The sequence below is a fragment of the Sinohyriopsis cumingii genome, chromosome 8 (genome assembly GCF_028554795.1).
Source record: "Sinohyriopsis cumingii isolate HCF-2022 chromosome 8, ASM2855479v2, whole genome shotgun sequence".
Taxonomy (NCBI): domain Eukaryota; kingdom Metazoa; phylum Mollusca; class Bivalvia; order Unionida; family Unionidae; genus Sinohyriopsis; species Sinohyriopsis cumingii.
In genome coordinates, this window is record NC_142968.1 from 127,247,472 (window position 1) to 127,271,989 (window position 24,518).

The window sequence follows — 24,518 nt, forward strand, 5'->3', positions numbered from 1 at the left end:
ATAATCAGTATTTAAAAGTGATATAGGTCTCCAGTTTTTAAAATATCTTCTGTCTTTTTCCTCCTTTGGTAGACAGGTGATGACTCCTTGAGTCTGAAAATCTGAAAGTTTTCCTACAGTATATCCGTAATTTATTGATCTACATATAAATCCCCCCAGAGACTTCCAAAAGAATTTATAAAACTCTACAGTGAATCCATCCGAGCCAGGACTTTTTCCATTTTCCATCCGTTTTAGAGACATACCAAATTCATTAATTGTAAGCAGACCCTCGCATGATTCTCTTTCCTCTCGACTAAGTTTAATATTGTGATTAAAAAATCTATTTCGAGTTTCTTGAATAGCCTCATCATCAAGCTGAGCAATTCTACTTTTGAACAATTCCATATAAAACTGTTTTTGTGCTTCTAAAATATCTATTTGGTCAGATATATTTGTCCCATCATCTAAGATAATTTCCTTTATTGTCTTATTAACATAGTTTCTTTTTTCAAGATTTAAAAAGTACTTTGTGCTTTTTTCCCCAAATTCATACCATCTAGCTTTAGATCTTAATATAACACCTTCTATGTATTTTTTCCTAGATTCCTCTAATTCTGCTTTTTTTCTCTCTAAATTTTCCAGAATTTCCCCATTTATGTTATTTGACAGTCCCCCCTGAATTTCTATTATTTCCTGCTCAATTTTCTTTAATTTTTCCCGTTTCTCTTTTGATTTCCTAATAGAATAACCTATAGTTTCAGATCTTATTTTCATTTTCAAAATTTCAAAGAACATTTGGTCGTTACAGGAAAGAGAAACATGGAGAGAGTCATCTTTATTTCCCCCTACATAATATTCATTTACAGTGTCAGTTATACACTTTTTGACCAAATCAGTATACTCAATGTTCCTCAACAGTTGGTTATTAAATTTCCAATATCCTTTTCCCCTTGGAAACGTTGAAAACGCCACACTCAAAACAATAGCAGAATGATCAGTCTTGTACCCTGGTAAGATATATGCATCAGCTGTATTCATATGAATGTCATCTGATACAAGAAAGTAATCTAGTCTACTTTGTTTCAAGGGAGATTTTTGCCTCCAGGTATACATCTTTAAGTCTTGGTTGGAATTTCGCCAGGGATCAATTAATTCCAATTCGTTTTTCAGGTCTTGAATCGCTGCCCTAGACTGTTGGTGTTTGTCATGTAAAATATTATAAGTATCCAAATCTAAGTCTTGAACAGTATTCCAGTCTCCGCACATTATAATTGATGAGTTCTCAAAAAATAAAGTCTCCTCCTTTAACTTTCTAAAAAAGCTAGGATTATCATCATTATAACCATACAAATTCACGAGGGTTATTCTGTTGCCATTAATTGTAATATCTAAAATAATAATAAATCTCCCTTGACTGTCACATCTTTCTCTATGAATTATAAATTCAAAAGTATTTCTAAAAAATATTGCAACCCCAGCACTCTTACTAGAGCAGTGGCTAAATATACATTTGTATCCCCATTCAGCTGCCCAATATATTTCATCGTTCTTTGTACTATGAGTTTCTTGCAAGCATATTATAGATACATTCTTTTGTTTTACCCAGTGAAAAATATCCCTTCGTTTTAAGACTGAACCTTGCAGGCCTCTAACATTAATAGATATAATTTTTATTTTATTATCCATGAAAACAGCAGAAATTTTACACATACATATTCTTGTACAGGAATGTATGAAGTATTTATCACCTTGAGTTTATCATATGCATGGCTTTCACACTCACACTCACACAGAATACAAACATCCATAATAAAATCATCCATGGTGTTACAGTAAAGGCTGTAGCTTTGGCTGCATTTAACATTGATACAGTATACTATGGACAGCAAGTGAAACAACTCCATTTGCGATAACTCTTATGCACCTCTGACAGACCTTTCCGGAGCTAGAGACAGTTTTGTAAACCAAACGGCACAGATTAAAAAGAATATAAATTACAACTTAATGAATGAAAAAAGGGGTTAAAGGGAAGAAAAAGAAAGAGTGAAAGAGCGCATACAAGGAAGTGGTGGGTGATTGAATGTATGAGCAAAAAATGTGAGACTGAGAGATTTATCATGGAAGAGTAATGTTGAGAAAAGTGAGTAAACAACTTAGTAAATGTGTATATTAGAGTATAAGAGTGAAAGATGATTTATAAACTAGTGAGAGAATTTATTAGGGAGAGATATAACAGTGGACCAGCGAATCATCAGACATATAAATTATGGATAAAATTGGTGAGGGAAAGAAGTGTCTTATAAACAAATAATTAAAACAAATTAGAGTAGAAAAAGGAGTATAAAAACGAAAGTTCACATACCTATTCGGTCAATTTCATAAGTTCACAGAATTGCATATTACACTTATAATCTAATTCTCTCATCAATTTCATCATAGATGTCAAATTTTATCCTTTTTCCTGATTTGGTTTTACCATACACAGATCCATTAAAGTACCATGCACTGTCAATTTCTTGATGCCTAGATAATTTATTGATAAGTTCAGTATTCAGCCTGGTTACATCCTCTACCAGTCTAATTCCTTTGTACTGCAGAAAATCCTTCCGCTTCTTGATAATTGGAAGTTTACAATCCAGACTCCAGAATTTGACAATCACTGGCCTTGGTTGTCCCTGTCAACCTGGAATCCTATGCACAGCCACTATGTCCCTGTTATCTAAATTAATTTTTGTGACTTCCTTCACCAACTTCGGAATTCTTTCTCTCAGATTTTCATTTTCCTCCTCCACCAGCCCTAAAACTTTTATGTTCAGCTTCCTTGAATATTGTTCGGACTGGTTTGAAGCTGCACTTGCTTGCTCTGATCTCCTCTCATAATCTTTCATATCAATCCTCATTTTATCATTTTCCTTCTTTGCTTCTTGTAATTTTTCTAACAATTGGTGGTTTTCAAATTCCAGTGAATCCACCCTGTCCATCAACTCTCCTGTCCTCTCCTTTATTACCCTCTCACTTTCTGCTACTATCTCCTTTCTCAGATAAACAAAATTCAGATTTAAATAAGTTACTAAGTGGAGAATTCATCCCTTTTTCTTGATAAATTTAGATATTGTCCTGGTTTTAGTAAATTTTGCAAAAATGCAAGCAGTATGGTTTGAAGGTCAGTAAAAATATTGCAGAGAATTGCTATCAGAGAGAAACCTATGCTGGAATCATAAGGGCTAATTCAGATTAGTTGGAATTTTCTTTGATCTGAATGTGGCAGATAAAACTTAATTAAATTAATTAATGTAAACAAATAATTTACAAAACTACTGAATGATTGATCTTTGTACCACCTTTGATATATATATGTAAAATTACTATCATTAAATCCTTGTTGCTTTCAGTCTGTATCCATCTTATCAATAGTTTACCTTGCCCACCAAAATACATTATCCAAGAATTAAAGAATCTTTTTTTGTTTCTTTTTTTTTGTGTCAGGAGACAAAATTAAAGATTCATATTTGTAAATCCTTTCAATGAGGGAGGTTTACCACATACAATATCGTTTGAGAAAGCTTCAAAAATATCTTGTTTAAAGAAACTCCATGACCCATTTAAAATTCACGACATGACAAATTATTCTTGTTTTGAAAAGATAGATGAGATACGTGGAAGAGATATACTGAACGATAATTATAGATATAAACCTTGTCATACAGCAAATATAATTAATTCTTTTGGGGAAAGATGCCGTTTTAACATGGGTCTTCTTTAGTGGTATTTGACCCTACAATTTATTTATTTATAATATTTCTGTTCAGCCCAAGTGGTTCACTGAGAACATTACGTTGATGGCAAAAATGATCATCTATATAAATGGTGATTGTTTTTTCAAATTTTCTAGTATTTTAAATAAACTTTTGTTCAGTATTATGGAATTTAGGTACTATACAGTGGTGTAGCTACTGTGGTAGCAGGTACAGCCATACTGTGGGGCCCAACCAGGAAAAAAAGACGTAAGCGACAGAAAGGGAGGGGTTACAAAGGTTTGCTGTGGGGCCCATGTGGGGAGATAGTCATGCCACTGGTGCTATACTCTAGAGATGGGAGTACAACTTTAAAGAAAATGGAAAATATACATTGATTCAGATAAAGTATTAAATGTGTCCATTGACCAGTGCAAAAAGAAAACACAAATAAACCATTTTATGAAGAATTTATTAAACAGACCACAATTAAACCTAATTAATCACAGTATGTATGTATGTGTGTGTGTTTCTGTGCATGTGTGTGTGTGTGCATATATATATATATATACACACACACACACACACACACACACACACACACACACACACTGTATGTTTTATGACAGTGTGTACATGTATGTGTGAGTACCTTAACCAGCAGTATGTAAATGTCATTTTGTGATTCTCAACGATGTATGACATGTATACTGTTTGCTTAAGCAAAACAATGTGTATTCCAATTCTTTATCTTAAAAAGGTAAACAAAACCAGAAACATTTGTTTTAGTAACTTTATAAATCTCCATGTATGAAAATAGTATTTTCTTTTATACTTTCCCTTTTTTCTTTTTCTTAAGGTAACATTTTGATTTATTAAACTGTTTAGTCCTAATGTCTTGTATGCATCCTTGTCTTGTATAAATCATTGTCTTGTATAAATCATTGTCTTGTATGCATTCTTGTCTTGTATAAATCCTTGAAAATAGTTTACATTAATTTATCAGACAGCAGCAACATTAAGGTTAAAATCTGCAAACAGTACTAAAGGCCAATAAATTTTAGTTCACCACAAGATGTGAAAAATTTGTTTGTGATTTGCTAGTCTTGGATCAGTATCACCCTTCATTGCTCAGGGCTGGATAAGTCAAGCAATGATCCAGCATTTAGCTCAGGTAGAGGAAAGACACTTAATTGGCCAAGATCGTACATGATCTGGGGCTAGTATATTGTACCAATTCTGGTGATTTATTGCATTTCCAGTCAAAATATTTAACAATTTTCTTCACTTGACTCATTGAAGATGTTTTGAAGATTAATCTTTGTTTTATTTGATTTATCCTGTAGGAATAACTAGGAAACAACTGTGAAATATTAAAGGTCCCATCAATTAGTGCTGGTAATATATGATTGGTCCACCGCATAACAAATGTAGGACCTGGACCTTGGCCTTCTGTAATTATCAGATCTTTCACTAAATGTGCTTTATTAAAATGATCTCTCTCTAAGAAATTTAATTGCCATCAGCAATTTTGTTGATCCCCTGCACCAGTATAGCATTCCCAGCACATGAGATGTGACACAAACTGTTTTTTACAGGAAGTGGTCCTTCACGCACCAGTATCGAGTCTTTTGTCTATGGACATCAGCCTGAAGGAGGTGGAGAACAAGAAGTGGTGGAGAGTTATGATCCGCAGAGATGAAGGCACACAGGTCAGATGATAATCTTCTTATCTTGATCAGAACTATAATTTTGGATCTTGTAGAGGTATTACAAATATTTAGTGCAAATCCCGCATTCCAAAATATTTTTAAACAGGATTATTCTATGTGGACACAGATAGGGAGAAACGTACATCAGCTCCAATAGTTAGACTGGTAAATAGAATACATTTTGTCTCTGTGTATAAACAATGTACACAGTGAGAAACCTGTCCATTAAACTGTTAAATGGGTGAGAAATGAATTATACAAGTACAATGTGATTATGGATGAGAAATGAATTATATAGGTACAATGTGATTATGGATGAGAAATGAATTATACAAGTACAATGTGATTATGGATGAGAAATGAATTATATAGGTACAGTGTGATTATGGATGAGAAATGAATTATACAAGTACAGTGATTATGGATGAGAAATGAATTATATAGGTACAATGTGATTATGGATGAGAAATTAATTATACAGGTACAATGTGATTATGGATGAGAAATGAATTATACAAGTACAATGTGATTATGAATGAGAAATGAATTATATAGGTACAATGTGATTATGGATGAGAAATGAATTATATAGGTACAATGTGATTATGGATGAGAAATGAATTATACAGGTACAATGTGATTATGGATGAGAAATGAATTATATAGGTACAATGTGATTATGGATGAGAAATGAATTATACAGGTACAGTGTGATTATGGATGAGAAATGAATTATACAGGTACAATGTGATTATGGATGAGAAGTGAATTATACAGGTACACTGTGATTATGGATGAGAAATGAATTATACAGGTACAATGTGATTATGGATGAGAAATGAATTATACAGGTACAATGTGATTATGGATGAGAAATGAATTATATAGGTACAATGTGATTATGGATGAGAAATGAATTATACAGGTACAATGTGATTATGGATGAGAAGTGAATTATACAGGTACAGTGTGATTATGGATGAGAAGTGAATTATACAGGTACACTGTTATTATGGATGAGAAATGAATTATACAGGTACAATGTGATTATGGATGAAAAATGAATTATACAGGTACAAGGTGATTATGGATGAGAAATGAATTATACAGGTACAGTGTGATTATGGATGAGAAATAAATTATACAGGTACAAGGTGATTATGGATGAGAAATGAATTATATAGGTACAAGGTCATTCTCAAGGATAACTTGGTTTGGCAAAAAAGTTGAAGGAATTAAATAAAACGTCATTGGAAGAATGGATATGGTCATCTTTTTCTGAGGGTATGTTAAGTGTTACTGAGTACACAGGTAAGTTCAGGCTCAGAGATGCATCATGCATATATGGAAGTTTCTTATGTTTATGTTTAACGTCTGTATTATTCATTTTGATCAGGGTGTCTAGATTCTAAACACTTGTATTTTGATAAGCATTTGTACAGGTTGGCATCGCTGATCAGCAGTCTACATTTGAATACAGGGTAGTCTACAGTCAACATTTGAATACAGGCTTGTCTACAGTCAGCATTTGAATACAGTCTAGTCTCTTATCCAGCGTCTATCAACATCATTTATGTCTTGCCACAATCAGAAATGATTTCTTAAATGTCAGTTGCAGAGAAAACTTTTAAAAATATAAAATCATGCAATTTAAGAACATTATATGTAGATTAAAAATGTATTTCCTTGGTATAGTTTGCTACAACAGAAATTTACCGTTAAAATTAATGAGGAGTATTGTCTAACATTACCAGCTGTGTTACCTTCCTGGACTAACTTGATTTGCCATTATGTGCGACAACACTCTGGAATGAGCTGATCAGCCACTGATGTGGGACAATGTTGTCCCCAGGGTCTTTCAGATTGATACTTTAGACACCCTTGATATGCATTTTACTAGTATACTTCATTGATTTCCCCATATCCATAAGATATTCTGTTAAGGAAGCTGAATGTCACCTAATTCAAAGCCTTTTCTCTCCAGTGACACATGTTCTTGGTTATGTAATTATATTAATCGAGGATAATTATTCACACACATAGCCGTTATCTTTTGTTACTGTTTTATCCAGACAACCAGTCCATGACCTTTGATGCACTTTTTGTATTTGCATTCATGTGATCAGCCATTTCCATTGCAAGGTCCAAATGTGTGACTTGTTAAGTTAAGCCAATTCTTAATAATCATGCAAAACTGACAAACCACCTTCAGTAAAATATAAAGTAACCCCCTTGTTGGCCTGTCTTCTACAGTCAACAATTGGTGATTCCAATTCAGATAGCGGAAGATTTTTTGTACATGGATGGAAATCAGTGGTTCAGGTGGTAAATCTTCATATTGCAAACTTTTGGTTTAGATCTGCTTAGTTAATAATGGTGGGGGGGAAGAAACAAATGGGGATCATAAACAATTCTTGAGGTACTGTTACAATCAATTACAATCTATTATTTTTGCTTTAATCGTAGTAGTAGTTGTAGGTACTATTTTTGTGATTGTTGTGATGTTATTTTCAGTACATATGACAAACATTTTGTGAACGAAAATTGCATCTTACCTGTCAGTTGCTGCTCATATATGTCCTTAATATACTCTCAGCAAGGAAAGCTAGTTTGATCAAAAAAATGTAAGTGGGTGCTGCCCTATGAATTTATTTTTCTTTCAATTTAATTATGAAGAGGAGCAATGTTTATCTTCCAATGTTAGCTATCTTGAAAACGTGTAAATAAAGTGTTGGGTTATTCCTTCATTTATATTTAAAATATTTCTCCAATTAAAATTCATGTTCTAGTCAGTCATCTTCTTATCAGAATTGCAGATAAAAGCATGCAAACATCTGTGAGTGAATTAAGTCTACAATATTCATAATTGCAACAGATGAACTTATAACCCCATTATGTCTTTGACATATGGAATATATATGGCTTGAATTTGTATGGTTTTATTTAAATTACAGTACTAATGGGTTTTGGTATTAAGTCATGTTATGAAGAATGCTGTGTAAATAGAGGTACTTTTATATTTGATATTGACTGTTTAGCATGTAATATGATAATATGTATTTGAAAACATTATACATGTATGACACTACTGCATACTTACCCTGGTGCTATCAGAAATTTCAGGGGAGATCACTACAGTAAAACCTGTCTTGAGAGACCACTGCTATGAGAGACCGCCTGTCTTGAGAGACCAGGTTCTCCATGTACAGATTTAGAGATTATATAGTGTTATAACCTGTTATGAGAGACCACCTGTCATGAGAGACCATTATGTTTTGGCAGAAGTGGTGGTCTTTCAAGACAGGTTCCACTGTAGTAGAATTTTATCAATGATGACATGGTACTTTCAAGTATAATTTTATCAATGATGACATGGTGTTTTCAAGTATAATTTTATCAATGATGGCGTGGTGTTTTCAAGTATAATTTTATCAATGATGGCATGGTGTTTTCGAGTAGAATTTTATCAATGATGGCATGGTGTTTTCAAGTAGAATTTTATCAATGATGACATGGTGCTTTCAAGTATAATTTTATCAATGATGACATGGTGTTTTCAAGTATAATTTTATCAATGATGGCATGGTGTTTTCAAGTATAATTTTATCAATGATGGCATGGTGTTTTCGAGTAGAATTTTATCAATGATGGCATGGTGTTTTCAAATAGAATTTTATCAATGATGGCATGGTGTTTTCAAATAGAATTTTATCAATGATGGCATGGTGTTTTCAAATAGAATTTTATCAATGATGGCATGTTGTTTTCAAGTAGAATTTATCAATGATGGCATGGTGTTTTCAAGTAGAATTTTATCAATGATGGCATGGTGTTTTCAAATAGAATTTTATCAATGATGGCATGGTGTTTTCAAATAGAATTTTATCAATGATGACATGGTGTTTTCAAATAGAATTTTGTCAATGATGGCATGGTGTTTTCAAGCAAAAATGCTGACCAACATGGCTATTATTTTCATTTTTTTTTTATTTCTAAGTGAAGAAAAATATAATAAGTAGGGAAATGGCCAGGTATTGCATGCAGAACCAGAAGTATTATGCAGAACTTTCAGAGCAGAACCTATTGCACATTCTAAGTTGTTGTACAAATATTATGATTGTCACTTCTTGATGATGAATACATGATTTAGACATCATTTTGTCAGTCATCTAGGAGAAAATAAGAATGAGACAAAACAGACAGCTCTAGGGCGAGAGAGAGATAAGTACAGCATTTAAAATAAATATTTTAAAAGAGTACAGAAATTGGAACTATAAACAGATGTCTTCATTGATTTATAGATTGGAACTGTAAACAGATGTCTTCATTGATTTATAGATTTGTGATGGAGAAATACAAGCAGGATATATGAATAATTTATTTATAACCTCTGCAATAGAAGTTTATAAGAACAACAAGATATGGGGTTTTCAGGTTTGGTAGAAGGCCTTCATATTTAACCTTTAATCACTCATAAACTGAAATGTTTTTTTTCAGACAATTACATTATGTCAGATAAAGTTATAAGTAAAGAAATCCTTTGTTCAGAAAAAAAGTTCCAACATTTCACATGCTTAAAATTGTTTTTCTCAGAGATATCTATGTTTTTCATAACAGCTGATAGACTTTGACAATGAGAGGGGTGCCAATTCATTTGTGTCCTGTGTTGAAGGGATCTACAGGCTTACATGTGACTACTACATCAGTCTGTATGAGAAAGTGTGCCCTCTTTCTCAAAGAGAAATGCAGTTGATACGTGCTCATGGCCCTGTCTCGTAAGTCACCTTTACATACAACCTGATGGCCAACTTTCAAACCCTCCCTGCATTTTACATAAAATCCCAAGACCATTTTGTTCCTTAATTTCTTCTTCTTATATGTAAAAAGTACAACCAGTGTATCTTCAACTGAACTCTCCCATGCTTGCTTTGAGGAACAATGGTGCTACATGCCATGTGCCCACCTGGGTTGAGGTCAGACAAAAGTATTCAGCCTTTGGGTAGCAGCATTGTCTGTACATTTAATTTAGTTATTATTTTGTATGCAATAGGAAGCGTGCTCTTCAGCACCTCACAAAGTCAAATCTGATTATGTCTTTACACCATTTGAACAATTCATTGGAGTTTTCTCACAACAAGGAAGTATATTTCAGTTATATTTCTATTTCTTGCCCTGCTTCTATCATAGGTGAAAAATATGTCCCTTTATTAACTTAACTATGTCTTATGATATTCATGTCAGCCAGAGCTCTCAGTAGTGTTTTGAAAATTTAAGTCAGAGAATCCCAGTCTTCTGGCAACTGTAGATCCAGAGTAGACAACTAAGTTTCCCTTACAGAAATATGAGAATTAAATATTTTATCGACACCATATATATATATATATATATATATATATATATATATATATATATATATACACGAGTCTTTGCTCTTAAAATAAATAAAGAAAAGAGTGAAAGAAATAAGCTTTGTAATATTTAACAAAGATATTTATTCCCCCACGAATACAAAGTGAAAATGTGAAAAAAAGAACTTACGGTATTGCAAATTAAGTTCCAAAAGAATCCAAGAATTATAGACACAAGTCCTAGTAATTTAAAGTCCTGAATAAAATTCAGTAAAAGTCCAGAAAAAATCCCAAAACTGAAGTCAATGATGTGTCTGTGGTAGCTATTAAAGTGTTGATGTGTCAGCTGTCTTTTATTGAATCACAGAAATATAATTCCAGGTTTGAATATACTATAAATTCCAGTTAATGACTATCCACGAATTTTATCAGAGCTCTTTTGTATTTCCAGAGAAAATAATCACTTGGATTCAATAATTTGAACAAAAAAGATTCCAGCCCAAAACTACTGGTCACAATTTATAATATACAACTTGAAAGTGCTAGATGTTAAAGCACGAATGACCAAGTCCTCACAATTACAAGATTATATTGTTTTCTACTTGACCTCAGGTCACAGTTAGCATTTTCTGAAAACAAACGTTACCTAATGGAAAAAAACCTTCTAGAATCATCTTGACATTTACAAAACAATAACCTAGATTATGTATTAATTCACTTAGGAAACTCTGAAACTTTGAACCAGATGAACAAATTTACTTTTACTATTAATAATGATGCTGATATTAAGCCTGTACACATAGAGAATAATTTAGCTTTGTATTAGTTGTTTGCATAAAATGAAATAAAAAAAGTCAATCAGGTCAAGCAGAAATGAACTCAGTTTTGGACAAGGTCAGGTCAAGCATGCAATGTTACATTACAATGGCATGTAATGAAATAAGAATGTTTAAACTAACAAAAACAATTAAATAGACATAACAATATATATATATATATATATATATATATATATATATATATATATATATATATATATATATATATATATATATATATATATATATATATATATATATATATATATATGTGTGTGTGTGTGTGTTGTATGTATACCACCAGTGGAATAGTCCATCTTCTCATGTACATTTGTGTCCCTCAGCAGCCAGCAAGTGATCTCAGTTCATTTAATTGGGCAAAGACACCAAGAACTGAAGGATTCTGGATAATTGGATAATCCTGAGAGGATTATGAGGATTATTTTTCTTTGCTTTACAGCAAGCACTGAACTTTGCTAAATTATGTCCATTACTGTTGTTTTTATAATGCTAATTAAAAGTTGCAGAATGCATATTTTCCCCTTGTTGAACATTTACTATAATGGGACAGTTGTGTCCTGCTTAATTTTCCTTTTCACTCTTTCATTACTGCTCATTGACAACTTTAGACTGTCAGTGTCATCAATACACACTTTTTCTTTTCAAATAAACTTAATAGGCTTGTTTACCACATGTCCATGTTCACTGTTTAATTGAGGATTAATCACAGGTAAAGGGCACATTTGCCTGCAATGCCAGATTTATCAAGCTCATGTACCTCACTGCACTGCAATGCCAGATTTATCAAGCTCATGTACCTCACTGCACTGCAATGCCAGATTTATCAAGCTCATTTACCTCACTGCACTGCAATACCAGATTTATCAAGCTCATATACCTCACTGCACTGCAATACCAGATTTATCAAGCTCATGTACCTCACTGCACTGCAATGCCAGATTTATCAAGCTCATGTACCTCACTGCACTGCAATACCAGATTTATCAAGCTCATGTACCTCACTGCACATAAGCTTAATAGCAGCAATAACATACTCATCAGTATTTGTAGCTTTTACTTTTTAATGTCAAAACACTTCATCTGTTCCATGTGAATACATCCTCCCATAGAGTGGATAATTGTCAGTAAGACACAGTCCACTCATGCACCTCACATGCCGATGCACAGAAGAGTCATCTTTTTCAAGGATGCCTTGTTAATTGACGTGTTGAATCAGTGACCAGAGAAAGTTTATAATATCGCTAGTGCCTCTCCTTCAACAAATATTATTTTGGTGTTATATGTATCCTCTCCGTATACTGTTTTGCCTTTCAGAATTTAATTGATTAATGGACCTCTTTGATTGCCATATTTGTATCCCAACCTTTAGAGGTCAGGGTACACCCCACTAGTTTAAAAACAATTGATATGGGTGTTTGTAAAGCTGTACCGATGTCACTTTTTGCCAATTATGCCGATACCGCGTATAGCAGATTATTAAAATTGCCAATACCAATTATGAGACCAATTATTTAAAGAAACTGCCTGTTCTACAGTTAGTGAAAGCACTAGCATTTGATTGAAAAGTAAACCATGCCCTGTTTTTGTTATAACTAACAATGCCTAAAATGGGTGTGGATTTATGTTAACAGTTCAAATGTGGTCTCGAGCTACCATACATGTGATAACTATTTCCCACATTTTATATCTCACCTTATTTCTTATTTTTAACTCATATATGCAAATAAAACTCTTTACTAAATAACATATTTATTCTGAATTAGGTTTTTTGATATGTTTCTTCTTTTCTTCTTTTAATTTAATGATGGTAATCAATGCTTATATATACGGTACAGTAATGCCAGGTCAGGTTGACTCGTGTAAGTTTCATTGGTGGGAATGGAGATCATAATTTGCTTCTCGAGAAAAAAATCTACACCATTCAGTGATCATTCCTGGGATTTAGGAAGCAATTCACTAACAAGCAAAGCATGTAAAGTGCGGCAAAAATAAATTTCTGAACTCCTGGTTGATGGAGATGTACTTTGTGAAGCTAACCTGGAGGGGGGGGGGGGCATTTAATTCCTGAATGCGTGAAATCGATGGTCGCATTATATGTCACTTATCTTACATTGCAAAGTACGATTGTAGGCTTTTAGTATTAAAATGTCATTATCTAAATAAAGTTTCTTACAAAACTATTATTTGGAAAATAATATACATAATATAGATTTGCTTAATACCTGATGTTTCTATTAAGAAAAGAGAGACTGTAGGAAAGTAGATATTTGACAGTTAGGCCTATGCACTAACGGTGATGCGCAATGCAAAGACCATGGAAGTAGTGCAAAACAGTCATTTATTTTGTAATATTATGGCTGTATTGCTTGTTGTCAGTAAAGTAATAACTCTCCCATCTTTTTCAATTTCCATTGCCTGTTACATTAATAGTCTTGGAAAAATATTCACTACTTATTCTGGCGACATTTTTTGAAAAATGGCAACAAAATATTGAAATTGGTGATTTTTTTTTGGCGACAACTTTTTAAAAGCTATGACCATCCCTGTAATGTGTATGCTGAAAGTTCAACGGCCACAAGAGGCCTCATTGGCTGGTTGGCTGTTGTGATTGGGATGAGTGCATGCATGGTATTGATTTTTTGTTGTGAGCAGACAATCAGCGGTAGTTTACAGCAAGCATATTAAAAAGTATTTACTTTTAAGAATATACTGTCTTTCAATTAACCCCCAAATCAAATGTTTATTCCTTAATTTCCACTATTTAATTCTGATTTAAAATTCAAGCCATGTCAAGATGAATGTTATGATTAAATTTATATTTTGGAAATTTGTTTACATTGGCACCGATCATTTCTGCTGATACCGACTATACCGATTGTTCCAATAAATGGTCCGATTATGCGTATGGCCGATTAATCGTTACAGCTTTAGTGTTTTGTGTGTTATAGCACAACATAGGCCCAGTCTCAACTAATAGGAATTTGTAATTCCTTTAATTAAAAATATTTGATTAATCATCAGTTTGGTGGGTTTTTTCTATTTCACCATTGTATTTAAATACGATTTACATGACTTGTGTCTCTTCGTTATTGTGTCTGCATTGCTCCTAGAAAACAATAACGAATGGAACTTTTTTCTTTTTAAAGGAAGGACAGGAAATGTGTTACGTGGAAATACACTGGGGGGGTGTATAGCATGCACAACATGCAAGCATGAGAGTTTCACATGTGAAATACATATTGTCATTGTTATTGTTCTCTTTCAGATAACTTTTATTTCAGAGAACAATGTCAGGATAGTCTGTGGGGTACATGTGACCACAAAAAAGCCCTTAGAACACTTGCCCAGACTGCCTCACATGTTTAATATGCAGACATAAGAATCACAGCACTTTTTGCACAATATAGACTAATGAGACAGCTAGGTTACCCTCCAAGACAGCCATATTCCTCATAAAAACAAATCTTACTGGAATAGTATTAGCAGACATTCTGTCCAGGTTGGGCCATACAGTCCTTATGTAACAGAGGGATGATCAGGATAGGCTTTTATGACCAGTTATTGCACTATGTTTCTATTTTAATAAAACTGATATTTTGCTTCCACTATCTCATGGTGGATTGTCACCACAATCAAATGAGCTTTTCAGACCTTACAGAGACTTTCTTTTATATAACTAGAGGCCCACAAGACTCAAGTCATTGCTTCCTCATAGGCCTGTCTTAATTATTCCTTCTTGGAGGACTTCATAAAGGCAGCAGAGTGATGATTTCATACTACCTTTTCCTCCTTCTGACATTTTGTCTTCTGTGACCCATAGCTGCAGTACAACATGAGGCCCAGAGACATGCCAACATTTTATAAAGTGGATCACTTCTGATATCCAGGCATAATCATTCCCAGTGAAAATGTTTACTATTCTGCAAGATGCATGAGTGGACTGTGAGTTTTCGTTAATTCTCAGCTCTGGAGAATGATGTATTCACATTGAACAGATGTTTTTTTTTTCAACATAAAAAGTAAAAGCTGCGCAATAATGACAGGGAAATAATTAAATTAAAACTACATTTAAGCAAACATTTTCAAACCTGTAAAATCAAAGCCATCTATTTTAACAAAAAATCTAGTTTGTTTTGGATTCAGTTTACAGATGTTTGAAAATACTACACAGCATAGTGATAATGCATGGTGATAATTACCAGATAGTTAATTGACAAGTCCATCTGATACAGATAGCAAAGAGCATCAGCGGATGTTAAAATTGCTTTGTTGCCTTAAGCCATTCAGCTTATTTAACCAGGCCATGACTTTGCCAATTTCAAGGATATTTTACCATAGGTCCTGTAAGTAAATTGGCAGTCCAGGACATGAGAGTGCTGCAAGAGCCATGAAATTATCTGCTGTGGAGTATTATAGTAGTTTATTTCATGTCAGGTCTTGACCTGGTACTGGTCTTCTATACACAGCTCAGAATATCTGCAAGTATCTTTTTGCTTTGGCTTCGGTGGCCTAGTGGTTAGAGTGTCCGTCTTGGATGTGGGAGGTGATGGGTTCGATCCCCGGCCGAGTCATACCAAAGACTTACAAAAATGGTACTAACAGCTGCCTCGCTTGGTGCTCAGCATTAAGAGGTTAGTGTTAGGACTGGTCGGCCTGGTGTCAGGATAATGTGACTGGGTGGGACATCATGCTACATGTCTGCGGCATGATGTCCCAGTGCTGGACATCACTAGAAACTGTCACACTGCAGACATTGTAGCGATATGACTGAAAAATTGTTAAAGCTACATTAAAACTCCAAATCACACACACACACGCTTTGGCATAAAAATGTGTCAACAAAACTGCTCAGTCTTGAAATTACTACAAATATTGGTGTTTGGACCAGGTAAAAAATTAAAAGTATTTTGACATTTACAGGATTCTAATTTCTCACAATGTGTATCTCATAGAGATGTGTGATAACTCATTGAAAAGCAAAACTTCTCCCAATGTGTATCTTATAGAGATGTGTAATAACTCATTGAAAAGCAAAACTTCTCACAATGTTTATCTCATAGAGATGTATAATAACTCATTGAAAAGCAAAACTTCTCCAAATGATAAAAGTGTTCTGTAAATGCAAAAATCATTAAGAAATCAAGGGCAAGCAGTGAAAATGCAATTTCTTGAGTTGTAAATCTTGTCTCATTGTATATTTATCAAATGGGCCATGTATTAGAAGGATTTTAATTTTAACTGGCGTTGCTTAGAACATAACATTTGGACAGTTTGGATGCATTTTAGTATATAGCTTCCACCAGATTTCTGTCCTTTTTCAGTAAGAGTGTAAGTAGTGTAGTGGATAAGTGTACTGTATACTATGTTGAGTAAAGTGATGACATGACATGGATGGGTTTCAGCTCACTCATCCCAGGGATTAATGCGTGGAGAAAATAAAATCCTGTAGTCTTTGGGAGTGCAAGCTTTTCAAACTGGTAGATAACCATGATATTGGTCTTGGTTGTATGGTATCCAGTTTGGGCCATACAGTAGTCCCCCACTTGAATGCACACACAAACACACCCCTGACCAGCAGCCACCCGTTTCTTACTGCCAGGATCAAGCACAAAGAATATGGCTAATCTAGCTCTGAAAAACAAAGATTTATATCCAGCTGCATCTGAAGCAGGTACTAGGTTACCTGTTGCCCCTATTTTTACTGCAGCCTGTGAGAGGTTACTTGTTGCCCCTATTCCTACTGCAGACTGTGAGAGGTTACTTGTTGCCCTTTTCTACTGCAGACTGTGAGAGGTTACTTGTTGCTCCTATTTCTACTGCAGACTGTGAGAGGTTACTTGTTGCCCCTATTTCTACTGCAGACTGTGAGAGGTTACTTGTTGCTCCTATTTCTACTGCAGACTGTGAGAGGTTATTAGTTGCCCCTATTTCTACTGCAGATTGTGAGAGGTTACTAGTTGCCCCTATTTCTACTGCAGACTATGAGAGGCTACTAGTTGCCCCTATTTCTACTGCAGACTGTGAGAGGCTACTTGTTGCCCCTATTTCTGCTGCAGACTGAGAGGTGGATCAGTCATGAGATTCTGATCAAAACAAACTTACAAAATTCTATGGGTATATCTACTCAGAAAAATTTAATGAGAATTTCTATTGACGGGCCCAGTGTTAAGAATTTTTATTTCAGAAAGGCATTTACGAAATGGTCTGGGGAAAATATGAGACGGATATTGATGAAGTGTCAGTGGCATTATTGATAAAGACTTAGCAGTGTTTTGTATCATCAGTCATAAAGAAACAATCTCATTCATTCTTGCTTTTCATATGCTATACATTGAACTTTACAGGTATATAATGGTATTGTTGTATTTATTATTAATTATTCTTGTGCTTTAAAATGTACTAGAAACAAGTAAGAACTTTTGTTGTCAGGTTTTTATAGATTAAAAATAGGGCCAAAATAATATTACGCATATATTTAAGTCCATGCATCATGGCATAAAATGGCTTTTATGGCTGAAAAGTGGCTTCAGATTTTTTAATTTGTTGAATTTCCTGGTGCAAAGACAAATATTTCCAAGGTAGGCCCTAATTTTATAATAAACATGTACCCTTCAGTATTGATTTTCAGAGCATAAGCGATCATTCTTTTATACTAGATCATGTATTTGTATTGACAACAATAATCATTATACATTAAATCAATAAATATTTATTTGCAAATGAAAATTAGGTGTATGCTTTACATAATTACTCACTTCTTCCTCAAATTCACTAGCTTTTCCCATTTTCATCTGGAGAGATATCACTTCTCCCATTTCTTTACTCCAGTTTAAACCCTTTTTTGTATTGTCTTTGGCCAAAAAGGTTTTGCTGTCTTGTAAAAATGAGCAAAAGTTGATATAAATATTCTGTATAAAATTAGATTCAATATTTTTCAGGGATGAGTTTGTAAAGCGAAAGTTGGAAAAGAAATACAAGGGGAAACCTGAGTATGCTGTTCTGAGAGAGAGTGCAGGGTCACATGATCAGTTTGAGATTCTGTACTTCGCTAATTCAGAGAGTGACTCTTTGACCACCATATCGCTTGGTGAAATCACAAGGTCCAAGACGGGTTATAAGGTAAGAAACAAAATGGCATATGATATAAAAATTATGTACATAATTATCACCCATGTTATGAAGACAAACTGATAAATTGGAGCTGTATTTCCTCTATGTTACACCCAGATGGCCGGCCCTAAAAATGTTTCATCAATTATTTACTTTATATTTTATCAGAGATAGATATCTTTAGCAAATATTTGCCTGAATTTTGTAAATGTAGAGGGCAGTTTACCTTCATGCATGGACCTATTGAATAAATACGGTGATGAACCTCAGGAATTGACCTATGATTACATAAATATGGTATAATGTAATTCATTTTTATCATATTATGAATTTATATATGTGTACATATGAAGACTGGTGCTAACATTTTCATATTGGAGATGAGTTTTTCAAAATTATGTTTCAAAATCTAACCTCAGTCCAAATATTATTTGCAAATGATCTTTGCTAATAAATTGCTAATTTGTAATTTGACATAGAACTGTTTGTGACAAAGTTTGTTCATACTGACAGTTGCTCACAAAGTTTATTCAGGATGACTTCATAAACTACTCACAAGTTATGATGACTACTATCAACTGTTCAAAAAGGTTCCCTCTGATGAGACTGAAACATTTTGACAATTGTACAATTTTGCAGGATATGTGTATATACAGGTGTCCTTTGTCAGCGTGCTCTGGCAATGTATGGTTTTCATTCGTTTCCTGTTAAATTTGTTGTTTCTGCTTTCTGAAATTTGTTTTATAATTGGTTACCAACTACACTTGCTTATAAGTCAAATTAAAATATGAACTGCACAGACCCAGATTTGCCACTGTATAATATACAAGCTGATCCAGGTCTGTGCATTTTGCGAGGAATAATCAGTAGAACAGACCATAGATTCTGTTATACTGGCACAAGATGGGACAGCAGATCAGGGTGTATGTTATTTGCAGTTGGACTCTAATCAAGTATATATGGTAACTTATCACAGTGTGTATGCTTGGAACTGAATAGATTCATCAGCTTGTGAATGCATACATGGTTTATATTGTGCAAACATTTGCTTCAGTAGGGACTGAAGATTTTGTTTCTAACCCCCTGGTTAGGTTCCAAGTTTGCATAATACAAACATTGATCAAACAACTTTATTTGACTTGTGAAATTCAGCAATACCATGCTGTAGATGATTGGTTTTGGGTGAGGCTTAGGAATGACAAATGTTTGATTGACAGAAATAAAGCTTTGACTGTTGTACTGTATTGCATGCTAAAATGTGTAGTTGTGTGTTATAATACCATTTTCTGACTAGTGAATAATCAACTTGCTCTTGCATCATTGAAAATTTGTATGACTCTTGTAAGATGTTTTAAGGATTAAGCAACATGTTGTATTAACTTAACAAGGACCTTGAAACAATATTAAGGTCCTGACAGACTCGTGCTTGTAATATATGATGGGTCAGCAACCAAAAAGATTGGACCCAGACTTAAGACCACTGTAATTTTTAGGCCTTATGAAGAAAGAGTTCACCTTTGAATTGGGAATATTTCCCAGCTTCTTCAGCAAATGTTTGGAAACAGAAAACCTTGTATGATCATTATTTGAAGATCAATTTATAAAAACAAAACTGTTTTACAAAAGGGCAACAATAACAGAGATTCTGATTCATATGTATGTCTGATGTAGCTTAATAGAATGGATAAATGTAGTTGAAGCATAACTAATCAATTTTTTTTCTTCAGTTTATGATTGAAAATGAAATATGCATCTTACTTACTTCTAGATTTCCGGGTTTGACAGAGAGTATACGAGCCTGAAAGAGTTAATCATTGTTGCAATTCAGCAGAAAATCAGCAACCACAGCATTATTCGGGTGCCTCCCAAATCTGGAGGTAATAATAACCATAACATATTATAGTGCTATGTTTTTATTTCATCTGGCCGTGGGCGTGAGTAAGCTTATAGATTGGACCTGTGTTCACCGTGCATCCAGCCTTATTTGATTTTTCAACATTGCTATTTTCAACTTTTCAAAAAACCACTAAGCAGTTTCAGCAAATTTTTGAGCGGGGATCATCCTGGTATAAAAGCTTTACAAGATGTTACAGAGAGTGTTAATATTGCCACCAGTTCAGCATGAAAGCCATTAAGGTCTGTACAAGTGATGTTGATTTGTCATCGCTGTAACTTTTTATTCATTTGAGATTAAGGAATGAATCTGATACTAATGCATCATCATTAGAATGTGCGTTACATTATTACATATCGCGTGAGCATTGTGGGGTGGGGAGAGAACTATTTTATTGGTCAAGGTCACAACTCAGTTTTAACTTTTGTATGTTAGTTTACTGTCTATACTTTACTTTAATGATATTTAGAAATCAAACTTGGTATATTTGTACATCATCATTGCAAAGTGTATTGCATACCACACTGAGGGTCAGGTGGCAGAGTGGTCTCAAGTGCTCACCTTTGCCAATCACTGCCATCTCACCTCTGTCAATATGGGTTTGAGTCTCTGGCTCAGCCAATCTCACCTGTGTCCATATGGGTTTGAGTCTCTGGCTCAGCCAATGTGGATTTATGAGAAAGCTGCCAGTAGCTTCCCATGGCTTGGTGATTCTTACCAGCGGGTTCTACCTTCAGCAAGCTATACTGGCTGCCATGTAAGTCTATCTTGTGCAGAGAAATGGCATTAATACCCAAAAACAACAGCATACCACATTAGAGATCCTATCTTGAGGGTTAAGGTCATTGCAGAAAGGTACTTCCTCACACATTCCTTTCAACTTAATGCTTTTAAAGCTATTTGAGAGATTAAGGGATGAAACCTGATATACATGAGCAGCAGAAGGTGTGTTGTGTATCAGATTAGGGATCATATCTTCAAAGTCCAGGTTAAAAGTTTATTACTTAAAATTTTTCTGTCACACATTTTAACTTATTTTTCAAATTAAGAGGAGAAACTTGGATTTGTTTTATATCATTAGGAGTCGTATCTTTATGTTCATGGTCACAGGCCAGCATTTTAAACCATGTCCCTTTCCTTTTCTGCTATAAAATGTTAGAGTCCTTTCAGCGTTAGAGATGGAAGATGGTATTATTATATATTATCATTAGAAAGTATAACACATTAGCAGGGTCCTGTCTTCAGAGTCGAGGTCTTGGGTCACTATTTTTTTTTCCCTTCATTCTTTCCATTTTCCATTCTATACTTTAGGAGACAATTACATGCCAGTATTTTAGGTTTCAGTAACATTATTCCTCATTAACCAATGACCTGTTTGATATAAATGAATGAAATTAGATGTATATTGTCACTATAAGATTTGTTTCATTCCACATTTGGTGTCCTGTCTTCAAGTTGAAAATGACATATATTTCATGGTTAAATTTATTTCTGACTAATTTCTTAAAGTTGTTTATGGTTCTAGTCACTGTTTTGTCTTAAGATCACTGCTAAATTTTCTTCCCCTTTCATGCATTGTTGCTCCAGTGTCCTTGTACTTTGAGACTTGAAACTTGATTACTTTCCATGTCTGCTTAGTAGTACAGCTCTGTCACAAACATCATTGTGGTGTCACATATATCACCATGGTGTCACATATATCCTCATGGTGTCACATATCATCATGGTATCACATATATCCTCATGGTATCACATATATCATCATGGTGTCACATATATCCTCATGGTGTCACATATATCCTCATGATGTCACATATAACCTCATGGTGACCTAACTAAATTAGGCGTGGAGCAAAAATTCACTGAATTCACTTATTACTAGCATCTTAATTCGTTTCTTAGCATCTACTTCACTGTGAGATTCCCTTGATGCTTGACTCATTCTTCATGTATATGCTTCTAGCTTAGATGTGAGTTATATGCAAGGGTTATGTTGTAAGAAGATAATCAAACATCTGGCATCACCTGTACAATGTGCCAGAAAAACAATAGACATTAAAACTTCACTGTGTGTTTTAAGCTGTGCAAGCTTGCAAAAGAACCAAAAGTGGTCCTCAAACAATCCAGATGATGCAGTTTCATTGCTGACACCACTCAGTTTTTATATTTCTGATGTCTGGTCACTGGAAGAAAATAGCCTGTTATTCTTTGCCATTGCTGTCCCAAACATAAATGCAGCATCATTGTCACTCACTTTGATACCACTCTTTTCTCGTGTCACCAAACAGATTGGTCAAGGTGTTATAGCTGATATATACCAGTCCTGGAGAATATCATACCACACTTATAACCACTGGCTAAGGGATATTTTGTCCCTTGATAGCTAATATAGGGCCTCAGGACCTTATAGCAGTCAATCTTGTATCCTGTCAACTCTAGTCTAGGCACTGTCTCAACATTGAACCCAGCATAATCAGCTCTTGGTATGTTGATCAATTTTACTGAGACACCAGTCCTAGATCCGAGATGTAGACCAATATGTTCCTAACAGCCTGCTTCTTCTGTTCAGTCTTCACCACCATTGCAGGGGGCAAGTGCCTTATTCTTTATATGATCTAACAACATCCAGGAAAGACCTCATTTTCTGTACATCCATTGAAGGAAACTTCCAGTTATTGCCCCTGTTCCCCTCAAACTCCATCAATAGTCATGCATAAAATTCCAGAATTTCTCTTTGCTTAAGTCTGACACAACATTCTCTAGGTTCTATCGGAAAGACCTTTAATCTCCAAAGAACCAATTTGACCTAGTTGGGCCTATATCAGCATCACAACTGGTATCCATCCCAGGTCCTTAAGCATGAGTTACTCTACTTCTGCTGGATTTGAGAGAGTAAATTATTTGCCTTTGTTTCACCATAGATCTTTGCTCGTATCCCAAAAGTGGCTCTGGTTACTGTATATTGGAGAAAAGAGCCAAGACCAATTCCAGTGTAAGGGGATGTAACTCCATGTACTTCTTACTTATTCTCCTAATGTATAAAGATTTTGTACTATATATGAAGAATAAACAGATGTTTTGATAATAATACTTTCATAAGCCCTTCACACAGTTACATCTATGGAAGGTAGAGCATGCACTTCAGTTGAAGTAGTAACTGAAGTATGGCCAGATTGGTACCAACCCCTCAATCCAAGGGAAAATCACTTTGGTTTAACATCAGTTTCCAGAAGCAGTTGTCATTTCTTCTGCTGCTTAAATAAGTCAAAAGACATGGATAACATCCTTTTTCATGTATATGAGAGCTGGATTTGCAAGTTAACATGTAATGATTATTTATGTTTTATAGAAGAGACATATTTTATCACAAGAGCTGGTTTCCATTTACAGAAGTCTGCGACCGTCTTCAGGATTTGGTACAGTATAGTATGTTTGAAATCGAGGAGGAGGAAGAAGAGGAGGAAAGCCATCCAAACGTTTATAGCACTGACAGTGTAAAAGACATATTGGATGTTGGTAAGTTGTCTTAATTACAATTTACATCTATCTCCCTCCCTTTCTCTCTCTCTCTCTCTCATCCATAATGGTAAATCATATAAGTAGATCCGTTTAAACATTCTCTCACATTAAGTATGTCCCTGTATATCAATGCCAAATCAATTGCATCCATTAAATTCAAGATCCATTACATCCTTCTGCATCAGGTCCAAGATTGGTTAAATCAAGATACATGAAAACCAAGTTAGTTTGAAATCAAGTTTGAGTACTCATCCTTTTCAGATCTTTAGAAATGCCCAAATCATTCATAACATAGATATCACCTTTTTGATAGTTTTGAAATATTCTTCTAATAGCAGTGATACATTACCTGTTTCTACGCTCTTTTCCTTGACTTAGTG

At 34.3% G+C, this 24,518-nt stretch overlaps 1 protein-coding gene across 1 annotated transcript in view; it reads left to right on the top strand.

Annotated features, from left to right (window-relative positions):
* LOC149794613 (tyrosine-protein kinase JAK2-like) overlaps nt 1-24,518 on the top strand; it is a 59,270-nt gene that overhangs the window by 13,297 nt on the left and 21,455 nt on the right. The window contains exons 3-7 of the mRNA XM_089968898.1: nt 5,315-5,428; nt 10,046-10,203; nt 18,554-18,734; nt 20,494-20,602; nt 24,010-24,135. Coding sequence (XP_089825024.1) covers nt 5,315-5,428; nt 10,046-10,203; nt 18,554-18,734; nt 20,494-20,602; nt 24,010-24,135 — 688 coding nt within the window. The remainder of the gene's footprint in view (nt 1-5,314; nt 5,429-10,045; nt 10,204-18,553; nt 18,735-20,493; nt 20,603-24,009; nt 24,136-24,518) is intronic.